Source organism: Castor canadensis, chromosome 13 (assembly GCF_047511655.1).
Source record: "Castor canadensis chromosome 13, mCasCan1.hap1v2, whole genome shotgun sequence".
Lineage (NCBI taxonomy): Eukaryota > Metazoa > Chordata > Mammalia > Rodentia > Castoridae > Castor > Castor canadensis.
In genome coordinates, this window is record NC_133398.1 from 64759345 (window position 1) to 64780809 (window position 21465).

The 21465-nt window shown below is 39.7% G+C and overlaps 1 protein-coding gene across 2 annotated transcripts in view; it reads left to right on the forward strand.

The window, feature by feature from the left end:
- Positions 1–21465, forward strand: part of Gldc (glycine decarboxylase) — a 92207-nt gene that overhangs the window by 33113 nt on the left and 37629 nt on the right. For both annotated transcript variants that reach the window (XM_074051907.1, XM_020153515.2), the window contains exons 4-15: positions 240–404; positions 4245–4322; positions 5464–5611; positions 5948–6144; positions 7556–7652; positions 12915–13020; positions 14126–14265; positions 14867–14947; positions 16819–16916; positions 17394–17478; positions 17708–17749; positions 18829–18971. In XM_074051907.1, coding sequence (XP_073908008.1) covers positions 240–404; positions 4245–4322; positions 5464–5611; positions 5948–6144; positions 7556–7652; positions 12915–13020; positions 14126–14265; positions 14867–14947; positions 16819–16916; positions 17394–17478; positions 17708–17749; positions 18829–18971 — 1380 coding nt within the window. The remainder of the gene's footprint in view (positions 1–239; positions 405–4244; positions 4323–5463; positions 5612–5947; positions 6145–7555; positions 7653–12914; positions 13021–14125; positions 14266–14866; positions 14948–16818; positions 16917–17393; positions 17479–17707; positions 17750–18828; positions 18972–21465) is intronic.

The following is a 21465-nucleotide window of genomic DNA, read 5'->3' on the forward strand; positions in this document are numbered from 1 at the left end:
GTTACAAAGCAAGTTCAAACCAAGCTATATAGCAAGACCCTGTCTCGAAAAACCAAGGGCTGGGGGATGTAGCTCAGTGGTAAAGCACTTGAGCCTAGCAAAAGACAAAAAGAAAGCTTACTGATGTGTTATATTCTCAAGAGATTCAGATATTGAATTTTAAAATGAAGACATTCATTTATGAGCTTCTGTGACTAGGAGAGGCACAGTTTGGACATGGTCTTGTGTTTCTCTCCCAGGATCACTCAGTACACTCCTTACCAACCAGAAGTGTCTCAAGGGAGGCTGGAGAGTCTGCTCAACTATCAGACCATGGTGTGTGATATCACAGGACTAGACATGGCCAACGCATCCCTGCTGGATGAGGCAACTGCGGCTGCAGAGGCAATGCAGCTGTGCCACAGGTGAGACTTCCCCAGGAGAGGACCGACCTCAGTCCCTCTCGGCAGTGCACATGGGCAGGCTCAGTGATTTGTATCACACACACACACATTGGTATGTGAGAGATACTGTATCAGATTCGTTGTATCCATTGACAGAAGATCTGATAATATAGTGTTTTTTTCCTTAAAGCCACTATTGTTTAGCATTTGATAAGAGAGATATTTTGTTTTCTACTATATAAGTCCAGAGGTAAGAATAAATTCAGACATGTTATGGCAACCCTGAGATATTGTTAAGGACCCATGCTCCCTTCTCTGCCATGTTTAGTGTGAGGCTTCATCTTCATGGTCAACATGGAGCTCTGGCATCACATCTGCACTTGGGAAGAAGCAAAGGAGACTATTGGAAACTCTCGCTTAGCAATTTTCACTTACACTTTGTTTGGCTCCCCTTCCTGTAGGTGAAACTGGAGAAGTAAGTTTTTTAGATAGGTACATTTCTGCCCCTTCATATTCTGTTCTGTTCTTGGGGAGAAGGGATGAATGGATATTGGGAGGAATCTGTAATGTAGAAATCACTCTCTTTAATGAAGAATCTTGTATTCAAGTTATGTTTAATGTTTTTGAGCTTGCTTTCATTTCCTTTTTTTTTTTTTTTTGATGGTTCTGGGGACTGAACTTAGGGCTGGAGCATGCTAGGTAAGCACTCTAACACTCAGCTATATCTGCAGCTCGGAGTTTTGAGACAGGGTCTTGTTATATATCTCAGACTGGCTTTGAAGTCAATGTATAGCTCGGGCTGTATTGGAACTCTCCATGCTCCTGACTTTGTCTCCTCAGTTCTGGGATTTCAGGCGTGTAGCACCATACCTGGCTTCATTTCCTATTGAATCTCTTTCCATTCTTATGCAGCTTTCTAGACTATGACTTCTATCCTGTTCATAGTAGCACTCTCTTGCACAGAAGCACCAAGATTATTTAACCTCATCTCTACTGTTACACACTTAGTTTCTTCTCACCATTTACTATTACTAATAAAATTCTACATGCATCTCTATAATAAATGTTTGTCAAAACTTCTGATTATTTCCTGAGGAGCTGTTTCCAGAAGTTACTGGGTCATAGTATACAGTTAATGATTATTCTCCAGTTCCCCAGTTCCCCCCCTTCCTCAATTCTCTGTTTTAGGAGCATACTGGAGCATACCTTCCTGGTAGAATTCTCATGTAGGTGGTCATCTGCCTGGGAAATCTGCCTGCATTCATGGTGTGGCTGTCTGAAGTTTTGTATCTCTGGCCCTGAATGCCCATGTAGACCTATTTCTTGGTTCCCACAGACTCAGTGGGGAGATGAGGTCAGAATTCACTTAGCAGGTGAAGAGCCCCTGTGGTGGATTCTAGCCATGTGCCTCTGCTTCCTCAGCAGCCTTGAGCAGAAGATCAAGTTCTTTCTCTCGTCAGGTTGAACAGCCACAAAGGAATGCCACCCAATCTCTCTGCTTGCTCTTTTCAGCTTTTCACTGGTTTGCAACTCTTCCTTGATCCTTCCTGCTGCTCTCCATCGCCCCCTGTCTCTTTTTCTCATTGAAAGCTTTTGCCTCACACTAGCAGAAGCTGAGGATTTTCTACATGAAGTGTAATGTTTGCCCTGAACTGAGCTCCTGACACTGCAAGTGTTTGGTGTTCTTCCTTCCCTTAATTCTCATCCCTTGAAGTGTGCCATTTAGATTCATCCTTGTGAAGCAGCCCAAAGTATTTAGCCTTTTTATCTTGAGCACAACAGTTGAAATAGTGGTATTACTGTTTGTACCTCAGGTCATTTAAGCTTTGATAGCTGTTTTCTCCATATTTACTTAGACTCAAGCTGTCACTGCATTATATATTGAGTGATTTATTTTTGTATCTTTTTTTTAATTATTTTTGTATCTTTTACTCCTTTATTCAGTTTATGTTTATTATAAAAATAATACCTGTACTTAGTGAAAAGAAATCCAGCTAGTTAAGTGGGTTTTCACTAAAAGTAAAACCTGCTCTTTCCTGCTCCTAGTCCCCCAAGAAAGCCATTGTTAGCTGTTCATTGTCTATGTTTCTGGCAAATTAAATATATAGTCCAACATACATGCACCCCCCCAACACCTTTTTCTTTTTATTCAGATGTGCTCGTCACAAATCAACTGTTACACGTCCACATCAGTTTTGTTTCATGAAACCACGGAATGGAAGGGACCTCTCAGGATTTGGATCCCAAACCCAACTCTGTCCTTTGTGGTTTTGGACATATTGCGACTTCTCTGAGTCCTGTCCCCCTTGTGTTGAGTGATGACACTTGGTTTAATCTCTAAATGCTGCTTTGGGCAACAAAAATTTTAAGATGCATTTATCTAAAATCTTTTTTTTCTTTGTTGGTAATTAAAATTTCACTTGTACCTAAGAATTGCCCTTTGATTTTTCTTTTCAGTTATAGTATCTATTTTTAAACTTGAATCATTTTAAGATATTGCTAAATAGAGTTAAAGTAGGAATTAAGTGTAATTGCAGTCAGTAAATATCATTAATCATTATTTTTTTACTCAGTATTTTTTATACTCGGTATTTTTTATACTATGCTCAAACTCTCCCCAAGTGCCATGCTTAGTTTGCATTCTTAGAAACTCTGATTTTTTTTTTTAATTTTTATCTTTTTATTATTCATATGTGCATACAATGCTTGGGCCATTTCTCCCCCCTGCCCTCACCCCCTCCCTTACCACCCACTCCACCCCCTTCCTCTCCCCCTTTCTCTCTCACCCCCTCGCTACCTGGCAGAAACTATTTTGCCCTTATTTCTAATTTTGTTGAAGAGAGAGTATAAGCAATAATAGGAAGGAACAAGGGTTTTTGCTGGTTGAGATAAGGATAGCTATACAGGGAGTTGACTCACATTGATTTCCTGTGCATGTGTGTTACCTTCTAGGTTAATTCTTTTTGATCTAACCTTTTCTCTAGTTCCTGGTCCCCTTCTCCTATTGGCTTCAGTTGCTTTTAAGGTATCTGCTTTAGTTTCTCTGAGTTGAGGGCAACAATTACTAACTAATTTTTTAGGTGTCTTACCTATCCTCATATCTCCTTTGTGTGTACTCGCTTTTATCTTATGATCAAAGTTCAATCCCCTTGTTGTGTTTGCCCTTGATCTAATGTCCGCATATGAGGGAGAACATAGGAGTTTTGGTCTTTTGGGCCAGGCTAACTTCACTCAGCATGATGTTCTCCAATTCCATCCATTTATCAGCAAATGATAACATTTCGTTCTTCTTCATGGCTGCATAAAATTCCATTGTGTATAGATACCACATTTTCTTAATCCATTCGTCAGTGGTGGGACATCTTGGCTTTTTCCATAACTTGGCTATTGTGAATAGTGCTGCAATAAACATGGGTGTGCAGGTGCCTCTGGAGTAACCTGTGTCACAGTCTTTTGGGTATATCCCCAAGAGTGGTATTGCTGGATCAAATGGTAGACCAATGTTTAGCTTTTTAAGTAGCCTCCAAATTTTTTTCCAGAGTGGTTGTACTAGTTTACATTCCCACCAACAGTGTAAGAGGGTTCCTTTTTCCCCCTGCATCCTCGCCAACACCTGTTGTTGGTTGTGTTGCTAATGATGGCTATTCTAACAGGGGTGAGGTGGAATCTTAATGTGGTTTTAATTTGCATTTCCTTTATTGCTAGAGATGGTGAGCATTTTTTCATGTGTTTTTTGGCCATTTGAATTTCTTCTTTTGAGAAGTTTCTGTTTAGTTTACTTACCCATTTCTTTATTGGTTCATTAGAGAAACTCTGATTTTTAAATGTCCCATATTTGAATATGCTTTTTCTTTTCGACAGACACAACAAGAGGAGGAAGTTTTTTGTCGACCCTCGTTGCCATCCACAGACAATAGCTGTTGTCCAGACTCGAGCCAAGTAATTAATGTTATTTGTGTTTTGAGCCCAGGGTGTTAATACGTTTATCTCTACCATTTCTTTTTTCCCACTTCCAGTCTTTAAGTTGTGGTTGTTAAGTTTTATTTTTCTCTCCCAGGGATCTCTCTGGTAAGTACACTGTTAAAGAAGAATTAATTGTGAAATGCTTGTTGAATTTAGTTGCCTTTTCTTTGTTGTAAGTTATCATGCTGTTTTTTCTCCTCCTTCTTTTTCAAAAATTTAAAATATTAACCATCTGGGCATGGTAGTACATGCTTATAATCCCAGACTCAGGAGACTGAGGCAGGAGAATAGAAAGATTGTGAGTTTAAAGCCAGCTTGGGCTACATGGTAAGTTCCAGACTAGTCTGGGCTATATAGAGAGACGTTGTCTCAAAAAAACAAAAAATTAAAGTGTTTCAACCGTCTTTCAAAAAAGATGAAATTATAGAGGGAAAATAGAACTCACACATAACTCTTATGGTTTTGTGTGTATTTCCTGCAAGCATAGATTATATGGAATCTACACGATACTTAGGAGTAGTTTGAGTAGATTAAAGTGTACTGCTTTTGGTTGGTACTAAAAGCAGATGAAACAAACTCAGTACAGCCACCATTGCGTGTATTTGCTTTCTCCTTTGGAAATATTGAGCTTTCTTCCCTGCCTCACATCATCCCTTCAGAAAGGGGTTTTCTGACATAGCATCATCACTAGAGGGTTTTAGGAATCTAGAAGTTCTTCTTCATTGTCTTCTTGATGTTTCTAGGAAAAGGTGAAAGTGGCCCAAGGTGAAAGTAGTAATGCTTTTTTGTTTTGACTATTGGTTGTTTAGTCCTAGGAAGCGATGCTCTTGTCCCTCTCTCAGGAGTAGGTTCAGGAAAGGCTGAAGGGGAGGGGAGTGGTATGGGTAGAAGAGAGGGACAGAAGCTGAACTGTCTGATGCATGTGAGTTGGTATGAAGCCCTGTTACCACAGAAGGGTCAGGTATGGGATGGGATGGGGCTGGGGTTGGTGCTGGGAGGACACCGAGGGAAGAGGACATAGAAAATTAATGCTATTTCACTGAAAAGAAACTGCAGTGGATTAAATTTCCCCTGGTAAAATGAAAACATGTTTATTCTGTGTCCTCTGTCTTTCCAGATTTAGAGGAGTCCTTATTGAGCTGAAGTTACCTCATGAAATGGACTTCAGTGGAAAAGATGTCAGTGGGGTGTTGTTCCAGTACCCAGACACTGAGGGGAAGGTGGAAGATTTTACAGAACTAGTGGAGAGAGCCAATGAGACTGGGGTAGGGAAATCCCCCATGTGGGGATCCAGGGAGGCGAATCCCAGCTTTTGTCTGTCTGCCCATCAATCTGTCTTTTGGTATATCTTAATTTCTTTACTGTTATCACATGGAATGGTGAAACTCTCTTCCTTACTCCTTCCTTTTGGTATATTTTATTCGTTGATTCCTGGCACACTGTAGGCGCCCAATAAATATTTGTCGAATGAATGAATGAGCAAACAGTTCACTGAATATAAACCATCTCTGCTAGTATGCTTGTAGTCGAGAGAACTCACTGCGTACTTCCCTCTCATCTCAAAAGAAAGTTAACCATAACTCCTCTCATTTCCTTTCCAGAGCCTGACCTGCTGTGCTACTGACCTTTTAGCTCTGTGTATCTTGAAGCCACCTGGAGAGTTCGGGGTGGACGTTGCTCTGGGCAGCTCTCAGAGATTTGGAGTGCCTCTGGGCTATGGGGGACCACACGCAGCCTTTTTTGCTGTCAAAGAAAGCTTGGTGAGGATGATGCCCGGGAGGATGGTGGGGGTAACAAGGTAATGAAGCTCCTATTTCCCCCTTTTATTGTGGCTACGATCTTCCCTCTTCCTTTTCCTCATCACGGAGGTTGATTTCTCTCTGCATTTAACTGGGCTGTGTTGGGTCAATTAAAGGAATGTATGACACAGACTAAGAAGAGGGAATCTGCTTCGGATATGAACTAGTACTCTCACCACCATAAATCTGCACCTATTTGAAAAGTGTGTACATGATATATAATAATTTGCATTATAATCATGTAAACATCTTAATGTAGATTGATGGAAGCCTTGACAAACTGAGTATTTTAGGAATATTTTGTGTCTAAGCAGTTTCTTTCTTCCTCAAAAGTATTACCATGCCGTATGCTCTGTCAAGATTAGTGCAAGGAGAGATTACAAAGCACATGTTCAGTGTGAACCACATTATTTCTTGGAAGTCCTGTCACTTGGCCATTCAAGTAATTTCCCAATCTGCTTTCTTGAGTACTTCTCATTGATGAAGCTTCTCAGATTAAAAATTTAGAGGAATGCCAGGATTATTGCTGGGTAAATTTAGCATAATATTTGCTAAAAGCTGGATTATGAATAAAAGTAAATAGTTTGAATTAGTGAATAATGGAAGGGTAACATTTGAACACTCTCAACTTGTCACAAAATGACTTTTTAGTGTGAAAATAACAGTGTCAGCAAGTATTCTTGCATCACTTTGCTTTGTGTTTTGTCAAGGAGATAAGATAGAGTGCTTTCTAGGCAAGCACTGTTTTTCTGGAAAGGCCCTGGCAATTGAACCCAGGGCCCTTGCACTGCAAGTCAAGTGATCTACCACTGAGCTGTATCCCCGGCTCTAGGCAAAGGGCTTTCTGATTTAGAAGTTTAGAATGTTAATTATTCTTGGTTGATTTTTACAATGAACTTGTTATCTTTCTGAAATGGATGTCATAGATTGATGGAATAAAGATAACAGTCTTGTTTGTCAATGTTTTCAATTGTATTAGGGAGGGAAAGTTTTCAGAGGCAAGTGGTAAGACTATTAACATTTTTTTGTTTTCTTTTGCTTTGTCATAGCCAGTTTTTTTGTGTATTGATACAGAAATTCCATTTTGTCAGGGTTGTCCGTTTTTCTTGTATCCACCTGCTAAGAAGCTCATAGTGAAATTGGATTTTCAGTCACTGTCATTCTGTGACTGAGAAGTTTCCTTTCACTATTCTTAGCCTTGATGTATACATCACAGTGCTTCAAAGTACAAACTAGAAGTTTTTAGTCCTGTCTAAAAGAGGAAGGTTTGGAAATTGTTTCTTTATGAATTTGCACCCAAGGACATTTGCTGAATTCATGTCAGCTGGAAAGAAAAAGAAACTGGTGCATTTATGGAAACTCCTGGTGCTGTGATTATCTGTGTTGAATGAATGCATTATCTTGGTCCAGGGATGCCACTGGGAAAGAAGTGTATCGTCTTGCTCTTCAAACCAGGGAGCAACACATCCGAAGAGACAAAGCCACCAGCAACATCTGTACAGCTCAGGTAAATCACGTGTGACTTGACCACTGAATGTTCCAGAACTGAGTTCATCACTCATTCACTCATCTGATGATGACTCATTCGCCACCTACTGAGCAGTGTGTACCCCAGGAATGGCAAGATCTTGTGGTCTTGTTGGAATCAAAATCTAATGTGTTTTACTGCTGTTCTGAATATACTCATATTTGCACATCCATTCACTTCATCATCAGTGTTTTGACAAAACAATAAAAAAGATAGAGAACATTATTAGTTTTTATTTTACCTAAAAATCTCATCTTCAAATCTTGAATAGGCTAAGCTCAGAGAAAGGACAAAGGGGCCACTCTTTCTTTCTATTCACATGCATTTTGAGTGTGTTTACCAAAGATAAGAATCATGGTCTTTAGCATTCTTGGCCATGGGCAGGTCCATTATGGGTGGAGATTGGCACACCCTCTCTTAGGGCTGGGATGGAAGCTTTCCAGGAATGGGGTCAGGAAGACAGAGGGTACTTAGACTTCTGGAAGGGATGGTCCAGATTGCCCAGCTGCTGCTGATCATGGATTTTCATTCTGAGAGTTCTTGGGAAGCATTGCTGAGATTGATGGGGAAAGGAGGAGGATCTTCCTGGGCCTCTGACCATACTTGTGGTTACTCCAGTGTTTGGGCTGATGGGTTTTGGAGAGGGTCAAATGGAGGACCTCTGTTGAGCATAAGAATCCATTATAGGTGCATCTCTTTCATTAAAGGTCAGAGAAAGAGAAAAATCTCATAGGCACCTGTATACCATCCTTACTTCACAGGGTGTTGGCTTAAGAACCACCACTGGGTTTTAGGACACCTTTAGAGACAATGGATAACAGGTCTTTTTATAGTTGGTTCTGCAACCATTGCTCTGGAGAATTTTCCTCAGTTGGTTTCCTTGTATTATACCTGTCTCAAGCAGGTGTCTGCTCTCTCTCTCTCTCTTTTTTTTTTTTTTTTTGTAGTACTGGGGTTTGAACTTGGCTTTGAGCGTGCTAGGCAAGTGCTGTACCACTTGAGCCAGGCCTTCAGTCCTTTTTACTCTGGTTAGTTTGAAGATAGTGTCTCTCTTTTTGCCCAGGCTATCCTGGACCACTATCCTTCTATTTTAGGTTTCCTGCCATAGCCTGGGATGACAGATGCCTGCCAGCTGTTAGTTGAGGTGGGGTCTAGTGAACTATTTTTCCGGGCTGACCTAAAACCACAATCCTCCCTAATTTAGCCTCCCAAGCAGCTAGCATTATAGTCGTGAGCCACTGGGCATAAGAAGGAGCCAGTTGTTATAGGCTTTTCCTCAGTTAAACAATACATTGCCCTTATATGATGCCTTTCCTTTCTGTCGTTTGCCCTCCGTTTGCTGAGCTCTCTGTTTGCATGTTTTCCCTTCTTCTGCAGCTGACTGCTCCTGTCTTTCTATCTATGTCCTCTAGAATGTGCCTATTTGGTCATAAGTCCACTCAAGTCACTCATAAGCCCGTTTTCTCCTTCAAAGTTTGAAATTCATTTTCCAGGTGAATTTGGGCTTTCTGTAATGAGCAAAAGTTATGTTCTTGCTGCTTCTTAATTTTTTTCCAGTTCATGTATAGCTCATAAGTTATCATTTAACTTGTGTTGTAAATGTATGTATCTTTTTAGTAATTATTGAAGGAACGTTTGCTCTGAGGTCTGTCTTGCCTGATTGATCATCTTGTTCTCCAAACTCTTTTATTTCATGTGTTTCTTTTCATAACTAGTTGCATAAAATAATTACTCATGTAACACCAGAATCTTTCCCTATGTTAGCATGGACTTTTCCCCCACTCCCCTTTTTTTTTTCTGTGGTACTGGAATTTGACCTATTTGCCCGGGCTGGCTTTGAACTGTGATCCTCCTGATCTCTGCCTCCTGAATAGTTGGAATTACAGGTGTGAACCACCAGCGCCTGACTGGAATTATCCTTTTCTGTCAGGAGAAGACTGGTATTTTTGAGTATTTCATTTTGTACTGTAAATTTTTGGCCCTAGCCTTCTGATTATTTGTAGCAACTGTTCCATATTCTTCTCAATCTTGTTTTTCCTCTTGGAGTTATGGGATCTACACTAGACTTCTCTTATTTTTGCATCATCAGTTGGGCATGGCTATTTCATAGCTTTGTTATTGAGCTACAGTTCACCACAGAAAAATACACCTGTTTAAAGTGTACTGTTCAGCTGGATGTGGTGGTACATGCCTGTAATCCATAACTCAGACAGGAGAATCGCAACTTTGAGGCCAGCCTGGACAATCTAGTGAGACCCCTATATGTGTGCGTCCCCCTCCCCTTATTTATTTTCAGGATATGAGAAAATATATATGCATTACAGGATGGTAGAGTTTTGGTTAGGCCAGGTGGAGGCAGAAGAACATCTAGGCATAGCATGAACAAAGAAAGAGAGACCAAAGGGTTTGGCCTCCCTGATGGGAATGTATAAAAAGCCATTTTTAATTAAAAAAAATTATTTGTTTAAATAGTCATTTTAAAAAGGAGAACAGAAGATACAGAAGATAGAAGGTATGATTTCTTTTTTTTTTTTCTCTTTTGCCAGCACTGAAGTATGAACTCAGGGCCTCTTACTTGCTAGGCAGGCACTCTAACCACTTGAGCCACTCCACCAGCCTGGAAGATAGAATTTTTACAGTCTTCCCAGAAGCTGAATGTGTTGGCATTCTCCTATAATCCCAGCACTTGAAAAGCTGAAGCTGTAGTATCAGGAGCTCCAGACCAGCTTGGACTACATAGTAAGACCTTCTCAACAAACAAAACAAATAAATATACAGTTAGGTAGTTTTTAGTATACTTACAAAGTTGTGTGATTATCAGTAGTATTTAATTCTGGAAAATTTTTATCACCCATAAAAGAAATCCAGTTCCTAGTAAGCAGTCACTCTTCAGCCCGTCTTCTTAGTGCAGACCGTGGCAACTGCTGATGTATTTTCTATTTCTGGATTTGTCTACTCTGGACTTTTCATATATTTGGGGTCAGACAACTTGTACCTGGCTTCTTTCACTTTTTGTGTTTATAAGATTGATCCATATAACAGAATGATTCAGTTTTTCATATTTTTTGTAAGTGAATAATATCCCATTGTATGGGTAATACCACATTTTGTCTACCCATTCATCAATTGATAGATACTTGGGTTGTTTCCACTTTGGAACATTGTAAATAAGGTTTCTGTGAACATTTTTGTGCAGTCATGTGTTTTTAGTTCTGTTGGATATATCCCTAAATGTGGAATTACCCAATCATATGATAACTCTGCTGAACTTTTTGAGGAACTTCCAGAGTATTTTCCAAAATAGTAGGTGTGGAGTGCTGTCTCATTGTGGGCTTTTGTTTCATTTTGTGGGTTTTTTTTTTTTTTTTGGTGGTACTCATGGTTGAACTCAGGGTTTTGTGCTTGCTAGGCAGGTACTCTACCACTTGAGCCATTCCCCTAGTCCTTTTTCCTTAATTTTTCAAATAGGATCTTGCATTTATACCCAGGTGGTGTGGACCACATTCCTCCTATTTACTTATCACTTCCCATGTAGCTGGGATGACAGATCCACCACCATACCCAGCTTTTTATCAGTCGAGATGGGGTTCTTGTTGAACTTTTTGCTGAGGCTGGCCTTGAACTGGAATCCCACCTCCCAAATAGCTAGGATTACAGGGGTGAGCCACAGCACTAGGCTTTCTGATTGTGGTTTTGATTAGCATTTCCCTAAGAACTAATGATTTTAAAGGTTTTTTTTTTTTTTTTTTTGGTCCTGGGGTTTGAACTCAGGGCCTACATCTTAAGCCACTCTACAACTCCCCCATTTTTTTTTTTTTTTGATTGGTTTTTTCGAGATAGAGTCTCTGAAACTATTTTGCCCATGCTGGGTTTGAACTGCGATGCTCCTGATCTTTGTCTTCTGAGTAACTAGGATTACAGGCTTGAGCTACCAGTGCCTGGCCAGTTTTAAACATCTTTTTATCCCTACTTGTTGCCTTTTTTTAAGTACCTCTATTGTATTTTTATGTTTGTCAGATTTATCAATGAAATAATTTTCTTGGTGTCTTTGTTTCTCTGATCTTTTTGTAGTGCAATACCTTTCAAAGGTTTTTATTTTTAATTAATTAGTGGTACTGGGTTTTGAACTCAGGGCTTCACACTTGCAAAGCATTACTGTACTGCTTGAGCCACACCTCCAGTCCATTTTGCTCTGGTTATTTTTGGAGATGGGGGTCTTGTGAACTGTGTGCCTGGGATGAACTTGAATCTCAGCCCTCCTAATCTCAGCCTCCGAAGTAGCTAGATTATAGGTGTAAGCCACTGGTGCCCAGCTCTTACTGTTTTTATTATTATTCAATTTTGCTTTTTTTTTTTTTTTTTTTCAGTGCTAGGGTTTGAACCAGGGCCTTGTGTGGGCCAGGCACACGTTCTATCACTGAGCTACGTTAGCCACTCTATTTGTCTTTTGATTGGTTGAAATTCAGCCTCTGGTGTTTTATTTATTTTTATTTATTTATTTATTTTGGGTAATTTCTCCCCCCTCCCCCCACCCCCTCCCTCGGGTGTTTTATTTAAAGCCTCAAGAGAAGTGTATTTCCTGAGTTTTTGAGTATTTGAAAATTGCTCTCTGCTTTTGTTCTTAAAGAACTGTTTGAGTATAAAGTTCTCAGATCTGACTCCCCCACCTCCCCAGAAGTCATTACTGCTCCACATCTTCTAGCATCAAATACTGCTTTTTGATGTCTTTTCTTCCTCCTTATGGGTGACATGATGGTATTGAATCAGTGAGACCCTCTTTTTTTTCTTTTTTTTTTTTTTTGCAATTCTGGGATTTGAAGTCAGGGCCTATGCCTTGAGCCACTCCACCAGCTTTTTTTATGTGATGGAGTTAGTCAAGATAGGATCTCACAAACTATTTTGCCCAGGCTGGCTTTGAACTGTGATCCTCCTGATCTCTGCCTCCTGAGTACCTAGGATTACAGGCATGAGCTACCAGGGATGAGCTAGTGAGACCCTCTTTATAATGGTTAAATTTTAAGTTTTAGCATAGTGACTTCAGGATGTCTTGGATGTAGGTTTATCCTCAGGTAGTCAGGCAGGTTATAAATTACAAAATCACAGATATTGAAGGAAATCAGATGATTTTATTTTGTCCTTGTTTTTTACTGTGGCATCCAAGTCATATAATTTCTCCCTCCCACCAATTATCTTACACCATATTATTGCACATGATTCTTTAAATGTTCTTTATCCTTTTAGGCCCTCTTGGCAAATATGGCTGCCATGTTTGCCATCTACCATGGTTCCCATGGGCTGGAGCATATTGCTAGAAGGGTGCATAATGCTACTTTGATTTTGTCTGAAGGTGAGTCAATCTGTTTTTCATATAAGACTGATAAATTTGAGCAAATGTAGTTGAAAACTTAGGGCATGTCCAACACTGAATGCAAAATTAAAATTCCAAATGAGAAACTGAGAAAAATTTTTTCAACATCTATGATAGAGAGATGCTACTATTTCTAATAGGTAGAGTTCTTACTCTCTCCCCACCCCTAAACACAAAGGAATGCACACTGTGATAGAAAAATGAGGAAAGGATATCAAGTGTAATTTAGAAAGAAATAAGTATACAAATAAATGGTCAATGAACACTGAACATAAAACATTTCAACCTATTAATCAAGGAAATATAAATTAAAACAATAAAATGGTATTTTAATAAATGCAACTTTATTTTATTTATTTTTATTTGTTTATTTATGTGGTGCTGGGGACTGAACCCAGAAACTCATGCATACTATGCAAGTACTCTCACACTTAGCTACATACCCAGTCCCTGTCCATGTGCATTGTCAAGGGTTAAGAAGAACGCAGATACTGTATTGGTATGACTTTTATGGATGGCACTTAAACATTATATATAGCAAAAACTTTAAAAATATGCCTACAGTTTGATCTGGAATCTGTCTAAAGAAAATAAGATAAATATATAAAGAATGTCCATTGAAACATTGTTTACAATAGCCCAGTTTTAAAAACAACCTAAATGTTCAATAAGCAGTGATTAGTTTATGGTATATTTATATGTTTGGTATTATATCATTATTGAAATAACGAATGTGATTATCAACCTATAGAAAAGAAAGTTTATGATATATTAGTTATTAAAAAGTATGATGAAATATATGTATGATCAGACACATTCACACATTTCTAGAGGCATATACAGCAAAAGGTAGATAGTACTTATTTCTGGTGGTGATGCTGATGATTTTTCTTTGTCTTTTTGGTTTGTACTTCACATTTTATATAGCATAGTAACAAATGTATTTATTTGTAAAGCAACTATCAAAACACTGGCCAGGACCAGGAAGAGCCTACAGTAGAAGTTACCTCTATTTCTCTGTGAAATGTCAGTGGCTGTGGAGCAGAGCTCTGTCAGAGACTAGTGGCTCTCCTGTCTTGTCTAGGTCTCAAACGAGCAGGGCATCAACTCCAGCACGACTTGTTCTTTGACACCTTGAAGGTTCAGTGTGGCTGCTCGGTGAAGGAAGTCTTGGGCAGGGCTGCTCAGCGGCAAATCAATTTTCGGCTCTTTGAGGATGGCATGGTAAGTCAGATTTTCAGTATTTTTACTAATTCTTTGTTTTCATGAGGTTTCTTTTTTTTGATGGTACTGGGGTTTGAATTCAGGGCTTTACACTTGCTAGGCAGGCCCTCTACCACTTGAGCCACTCCAGCAACTCATGAGGTTTCTTGTTAAAAGCTTTCCTCTTCATTAAAAGTATTAGGATTTTTAGGCATAGTCTATTTTTCATAAGCAATATTAATTTTCAGTGTCAAATACTGTGACCTTTCCAAGTACAGCTTTCCTCAAAACTTTCTGTTTATTTTAAACAACATAAAGACTATGATAAATGATAATAATAAGTTAACAGAAAAAGTTAAACCTGTTTAGTTCCAATAGGAATGTCCTGCAGTCATTGGAATGTTAGCATCCACAGGTAGCTTGCAAAACTCTAAACCTTGTGGGGTCTGGAACTGGTCGAGCCACCTTCCCTTAAGGGTCAGCTTGGCCATATGGTACTCGTGTTTTGGAATGACTGAGAGTTTTGGCCAGCACTTTCCCCTCCTTTGATCTCTTCTATGGTTCCTCCAGTGATCTTGGAATTTAGAGCTGATATTTTCTATTTTGCTTTTGTTGCCTGTAGCTTGGTATTTCATTGGACGAAACAGTCAATGAAAAAGATCTAGACGATTTGTTGTGGATCTTTGGCTGTGAATCATCTGCAGTAAGTAAAATAAAGACAGATTTCTCATAATGATTACCAGAGGTAGATCAAAATCTGCTTTGTCTCTTGTGAGCCTGAGTATGAGAGTCCAAATGTGACACTGGGTGGCCTGCTGTTCAAAATATACTAGTGACTGTCCCTTGTTCCTGTGACTACTGACAAGTAAAGATCACTGTTAAAGGGCCCCAGCCAGGACCATGCAGCCGGCTAGTTGGAAGGACTGTTAATAGTGTTTAATTGAAACCATCCCTAATACAAAGACTAATGATCCTGTCATCTTGATTTATGTCAATTCTGGGAAAGTTATGATATGTATTCATTTAATAAGCTATTATTGAGGGCCTGATATGTGCCAACTACTCTGCTAGGTCCTGAATATATAGTGGTGAATTGGACATGGTCCTGCCCTCACTGAGCATATATTCCAGTGGAGATGCAGGCAAACAAGGGTAGCATTAAAATCCAAGTGATATGCCAGATGATATGTGAGGAGGCTCTTTGAGCACAGAGGATGAGTTCCTTACGATGGCTCGGAGAGCCAAAACTGAGACTTGAATGATGACTAGGAGTTATCCTAGACCAAGATGGCATAATGAAGAAGGAGGATGGGTTTAGAGGTATTCCAAACACTGGGAAAACAGCCACAAAAGCCAGAAAGAGAGAGCTTCCATGTGACATATAATCATCCCTGTGTGACTTGGTTTCTACAACCATGAATTAGCAGAGACAAGTGAGGAGTATTCCTTGCGATGAAAGTCAAAGACAAGAATAGTCAGTAGCTACCTAGACTGATGTAAATCACATATTAATGAGAGCACTGTACTCTGCCTGGGGCATGGGAATCACTTAGTGAATATTGATTTGTTAAATGAGTCAGTGAAAGAAAGCTTTTAGTACAGAAGTGGAAATAGTTTCCAGAGTGTTCAGTGGTGCTGCCTTGGTTGCCTGAGCCCTCTTTGAGAGAGGACTTCAGCACCAACTATAAGTTACCAAGAAGCTTTATAACATTTTCTTTTGAACTTTATTATTTAATAGGACAGAATATTCTCCTTTCTTCTAGAACACTTCACTAAATCTACTCACAATTATTTAGTCTGTACATTTGAGGGATGTTTCTGTAGCCATCCAAGTAGGGCTCCAAGATGGCTAAACTATCAGCCTGGGGAGGAATGAAGAACAAGCTGTGTATTTAATTATGTGTTCTAGATATTAAGCCCTTATCAGATACGTGATTTGCATATCTCTCATTCTGTGGGCTGCCTTCTAACTCTCTTGATAGTGGCCTTTGATGGGTAAATGTTTATTTATTTTTGTTGTGCTAGGGATTGAGCCCAGAACTTCATGCATACTACATAAATGTGCTGCTACTGAGCTATACCTCCAGCCCAAGTGTTTTTAATTTTAGAGAAATACATTTTATCTATTTTCTATTTGTTGTTCTTGCCCTTAAGAAACCACTGCCACATCCAAAGTCATGCATATTTGCCACTGTATTTTTCTTTAAGATTTTAATATAGTTTGGCTTTTTTATTTTTTGGCAGTGCTGGGGTTTGAACTCAATGCTTCACTCTTACTAGGTAGGCAGTCTAACACTTGAGCTGCTTCATGAGCCCTTTTCTTGTGTTGGCTATTTTTGAGATAGGATCTCCTGAACTATTTGCTTCAGCTGGCTTTGAACTGTGATCCTCCTCATCTCTACATTCTGAGTAGCTGGAATTACAGGTGTGAGCCACTGGTACCCAGCTTAGTTTTGGCTTTTAAACAAATGCCTTTGATTTATTTTGCATGATTTGTGGCCTAGCCACTTGAATGCCTATGCATGCTTCTAGGCAGGGTTCTTGTCCTTTAGCTTCTGTGGTCTCTCCATGCAGGAACTGGTGGCTCAAAGCATGGGTGAGGAGCGGAGAGGTATTCCAGGGTCTACATTCAAGAGAACTAGCCTGTTCCTCACACATCAGGTGTTCAACAGGTTTGTGTGTCTTTGGTGACTTCTGTATCTGTGTCATGGCAATAAGCTAGGGAGCTCGGTAGGAGGAGCTCTTCTGACAGTGACTCTGATGTGGCTTGGGTTATTGAGGTTCAGCTATTGGCTCAATAATAAATCAATACAAGGATCCCATTCCTTATTTGGGCCAAGGATACCTAGTTTCCTGATGGTTTTGCTCTGCTGGTACTGTAGGCAAGAGGAGAATTTATAGGTATAGTTGCTGGGCTGAGGTTCCTCTCCAGGAGCCCTATAACCCCTCTTTTCAACCTTCCTCTTGTGCCCACAGGTAGATTTGGCATTATTCATCCTCTGAGGTTCTGATATGCAGTTGACATGTTCCCCATGGTCAAAATTCCCCTATATTTTGAAAGTAGATCTCAGTGTGTCTTCTCTTTCACAAGGATGAACATGGCTCTTATCTAATTTTGTTGGCCCTAACTATGTGTTTTGTCTTCACAGCTATCACTCAGAAACAAACATTGTCCGGTACATGAAGAAACTAGAAAACAAAGACATTTCCCTTGTTCACAGCATGATCCCACTGGTAGTTTTGTTTTTGTTTTTTTGCTCATGTTTTGTTTTTTCTTCTTTTTCCCACTGGTAGTTGTTTGTGGCCTTTCTTCTCACCCCAGCCCTACCCTGATCCAACTCCTTTGGGTCATAACTCTTCCACTGCAAGAGGGAAGTGGGGTGGCCATGGGGAGATGGGGGCATTGATAAGATGGGCTGGAACCAATCACTAATGCCATACATTTTGGATGTGTTTTTTAAAGGGATCCTGCACCATGAAACTCAATAGCGCCTCTGAACTCACAGTAAGTAGGACATTTCTATAAGGGTACTGAGTGGGGGAAGTTTTCCAGCGTCTGTAGAGGAAAAAGTTATGAGAACTGTGACTTAATAATTCCTTTATCTTGCTGTTCACCAGTCTTGAGAAAAACCCTGATATTTTTCATAATGATCATTTAAATTTATGGATAAAACTATTATTATTGTAGTAGTAGTAGTATACATGAGATTTTTCTGTGTTGCCCAGCCTTGTTTTGAACTCATGAGTTAAAGCAATCATTCTGCTTCAGCCTCCTGAGTAGCTTGGGTCTCCAGGTGTGTACCACAATGCCCAGTTATATGAAATTTTTTTTTAATTAAAATAATTAGATGTATAGTATTTATGTATTTTTGCTCCTTTTAACCCTTTTTAAAATCTGTCATATTAAAAACTTTAATTTTTATCAAATTGTAGCTGTTAACCTTAGAATTAAGAGCCTTAAGTCTTCTTTCTAGAAATCTATTCACTGTGTCAGAATGGTAGGGATTTGAGGTTTAAATTTATTTCTTCAGTCAACATAAGATTTGCTTGACCTGATGTTTTGGTTGATAAGTGTTTCTAGTAGGCTAGGATCCTTTTTAGCAAAGTTACCTTATTCCTTTTATTTCTTAGGAGAAATGTGAAAAACACATGGGACAAAGGAAATCATTTTATACTGTGATAGGAAGGGTTTTTCCTATTTACTTTTGTGTTTGGTTTGTTCTGCTCAGTGAAGAGAAAGAATAATATGTGTACATGTCAGTGTTTGAATAAACCCAGAGTTTGAATTTCGTAGCTATAATTCAATTCTGGGGCCTTTTGGTTCTAGAAAAGGTAGAAAACTCTTTTTGCCTAAGTTCTCTTATGGCCTCTGTGTTGTATTGTGCAGTGAAGACAGTGATAGCACTTCATAAGACTGCATTGAGACCCAAGTGAACTAAATATTAAGTGCTTTGGACAGTCCCCAGCACAGCGGACACTGTTGGTATTAGGGACTGTCATCACCTCTGCGGCATTGAGGTTGTTGTTATTACAGTATGTGCACATGTACATTCCAAACCTCCCCCCCCACCCCTTGCTCTTCAGCCCATCACATGGAAAGAATTTGCAAACATCCACCCCTTTGTGCCTGTGGACCAAGCCCAGGGATACCAGCAGCTTTTTCGAGAACTTGAGAAGGATTTGTGTGAACTCACAGGTTATGACCGAGTCTCTTTCCAGCCTAACAGGTAAGGGAATTTCTTTGCTTCTTTTTTGTTATTGATTGTAGTGTAACACCTACCCCCTAAACTTAGACTAAGACTTAAAGCAACAAGTATTACTTTGTATCATTCTGTGAGTTGACTGACACTTTCACTCCACTGGGGTTGTGGAAGATGGCCTCGTTCATTAGCTGGGGAGTTGGTGATGTTGGGTGGGAGTACACTTGATGCTGACCAGGGCCTTGGTTCTTCTCTGTGTGGATTTCTCTCTGTTTTCCTTGCGCCTCCTTACAGCATGATGTCTGGGTTCAAAATGGAGTGTTTACGGCTTAAGCACACAGAAGCTGCAGACCTCTTTGGGCTCAGCCTCTGAAGTCATACAGCACCACTTTCTGAGCATTCTATCTGTTAAACAAAGTGGGAGAGGACAATACTTGGGCCTGAATGTTGGGAGACATGGTTCATTGTGGACTGTCTTTGGAAATTAGCTATAACATCTGTCAATGAGAGTGCATGAGAATAAGACTAGTGGGGCATGGTGGTACATGTCTGTAATTCCAGCACTCAGGAGGTAGAAGCAGGAAAATCACAAGTTTGAGGTCAGTCTGGACTACATAGTGAGATGGTCTCGCAAAACCAAAACCAAACCAAAGAAACCCCCTCTCCACTCCTCCTCCCCCAGTAAAAGAATAAAACGCATGGGCTAATAAGCAGTAGGGTCTCAATCTAGTAGGGCCAGGATTGTTTGGGTCCTGCTTTCCCTCTTCTGGCTTCAGTTTCTTTATCTGTGAAATAAAAAATTTTGAAGAATTGCAATTTTTCAAAGGCAGAAGCTTCCAGCAAAGTCCCCTTGAGCACTTGTTTAAAATACAGATTCCCAGGTCCCCCTCCAGAGCTATTGCTCATGATCTCCAGAAGTTGGTAGTAAAAATCTGCATTTTAAGAAGCAATCAAAGCCAGGTGCTGGTGACTCAGGCCTGAAATCCTAGCTTGAAGTAGTGGTCTTCAGCTTTTTGCCGGCGATTAGAATCACATGCTGATTTCATAAAGTGCCTGGTGTTCAGGTCACAATCCTCGATAGAACCACAATCTTAATGATAAATGGCTGGGGTGATTCCAGCTTACAGCCAAGGTTGAGAACCAGCACCTTCACTTTAACATACCTGATGCTCTTACTCTGTCCTATTTTCCTCTTTTTTTTGGCAGTACCAGGGCTTGAACACAGCCTACAACTTGAGCCACTTCACCAGCTCTTTTTTTGTGATGGGGTTTTTCAAGATATGGTCTCCCACACACTGTTTGCCAAGGCTGGCTTTGAACCAGGATTCTCCTGATCTCTGCCTTCTGAGTAGCTAGGATTACAGGCATGAGCCACCTGCACCCAGCTCTATTTTCCTCATTCTTACCACTGGCAATGGGACTCCTTAACTATCCAAGTTTTGCAGGAGGTTAGATCTTTCACAGGATGTAGTTCCTGGCAGTGATGCTATATCCAGTTCCTGAGAGTCCCAAATGTAGCATCCATTTTCAAGATTTGGTCTGAGAATGACAGGAGCTGGGCACTATGTTAAGGCTTAGCTGACATTTGTATGGTCTTAGGCAGAAGCTGCTAGGATGGGGAAATGCCTTGTTTTTTGTTGGGAAAGTACAGGGGCCATGCTTCCATTGAGTGAATCAAGCAATTTGATGTCTTTTTTTAAATCTTATTTTTATGTTTTGAATTAACATACATTAATAATACAAGGGGATTTCATTGTGATAATTCCATCCATGTGTACAGTGTACTTTAAACAAATTCACCCCCTCTGTTAAATTTCCAACTCCTTTTTCAAACAGTGTTTGGTGGGTTCCATTGTGCTAAATTTGATGTCTTAATTTGGAGGAAAGACAAAAGGATGTACCACTTATTCCATATATGAGTGAGGTGGTTTTATTTTATTTTATTTTTTTAACTATGGTGTTTAACCTTGTTGGGCATATTTGTGCTATTCTCTGCATGAACGCATTGTAAATTTCTGGTCTTGTATCCTAACACGATATACATATTGTTTAGTTTCGTATGATTCACTGTTGGCTAGTGTCCATGCAAATCTGAGGGACCTATATGGGCTTCATACTTATTATAAGAAGAAGAAGTCAACTTATTGTTGACTATACTGCATAGAGAAAGAATTTAATGTATCATGTCACCACAGGAATTATATTCATAGAGGGTAGTCATAATTATCAAGGGACTGTTTCTTGTGTTGTCCTGGTATTATAGTTTATACCTGATTGGAGTCAGTCAGAGTTGTAGTGTCTAGCCATAAAACAGTTTTGAATCTGAATGTTTCCTTTTTTCATATTTAAAATACAGCATAACTTTTAGGAATAAGTCTTAGTAATATATTGAAACTTTACTTTTTTTTTTTGGCAGGACTGGGCTTTGAATTCAGGGCATCATGCTTGCAAAGCAGGTGCTCCACTGCTTGACCATGCCTTTGGTCTGCTTATTTTGGAGATGGGGTTTCATGAACTATTT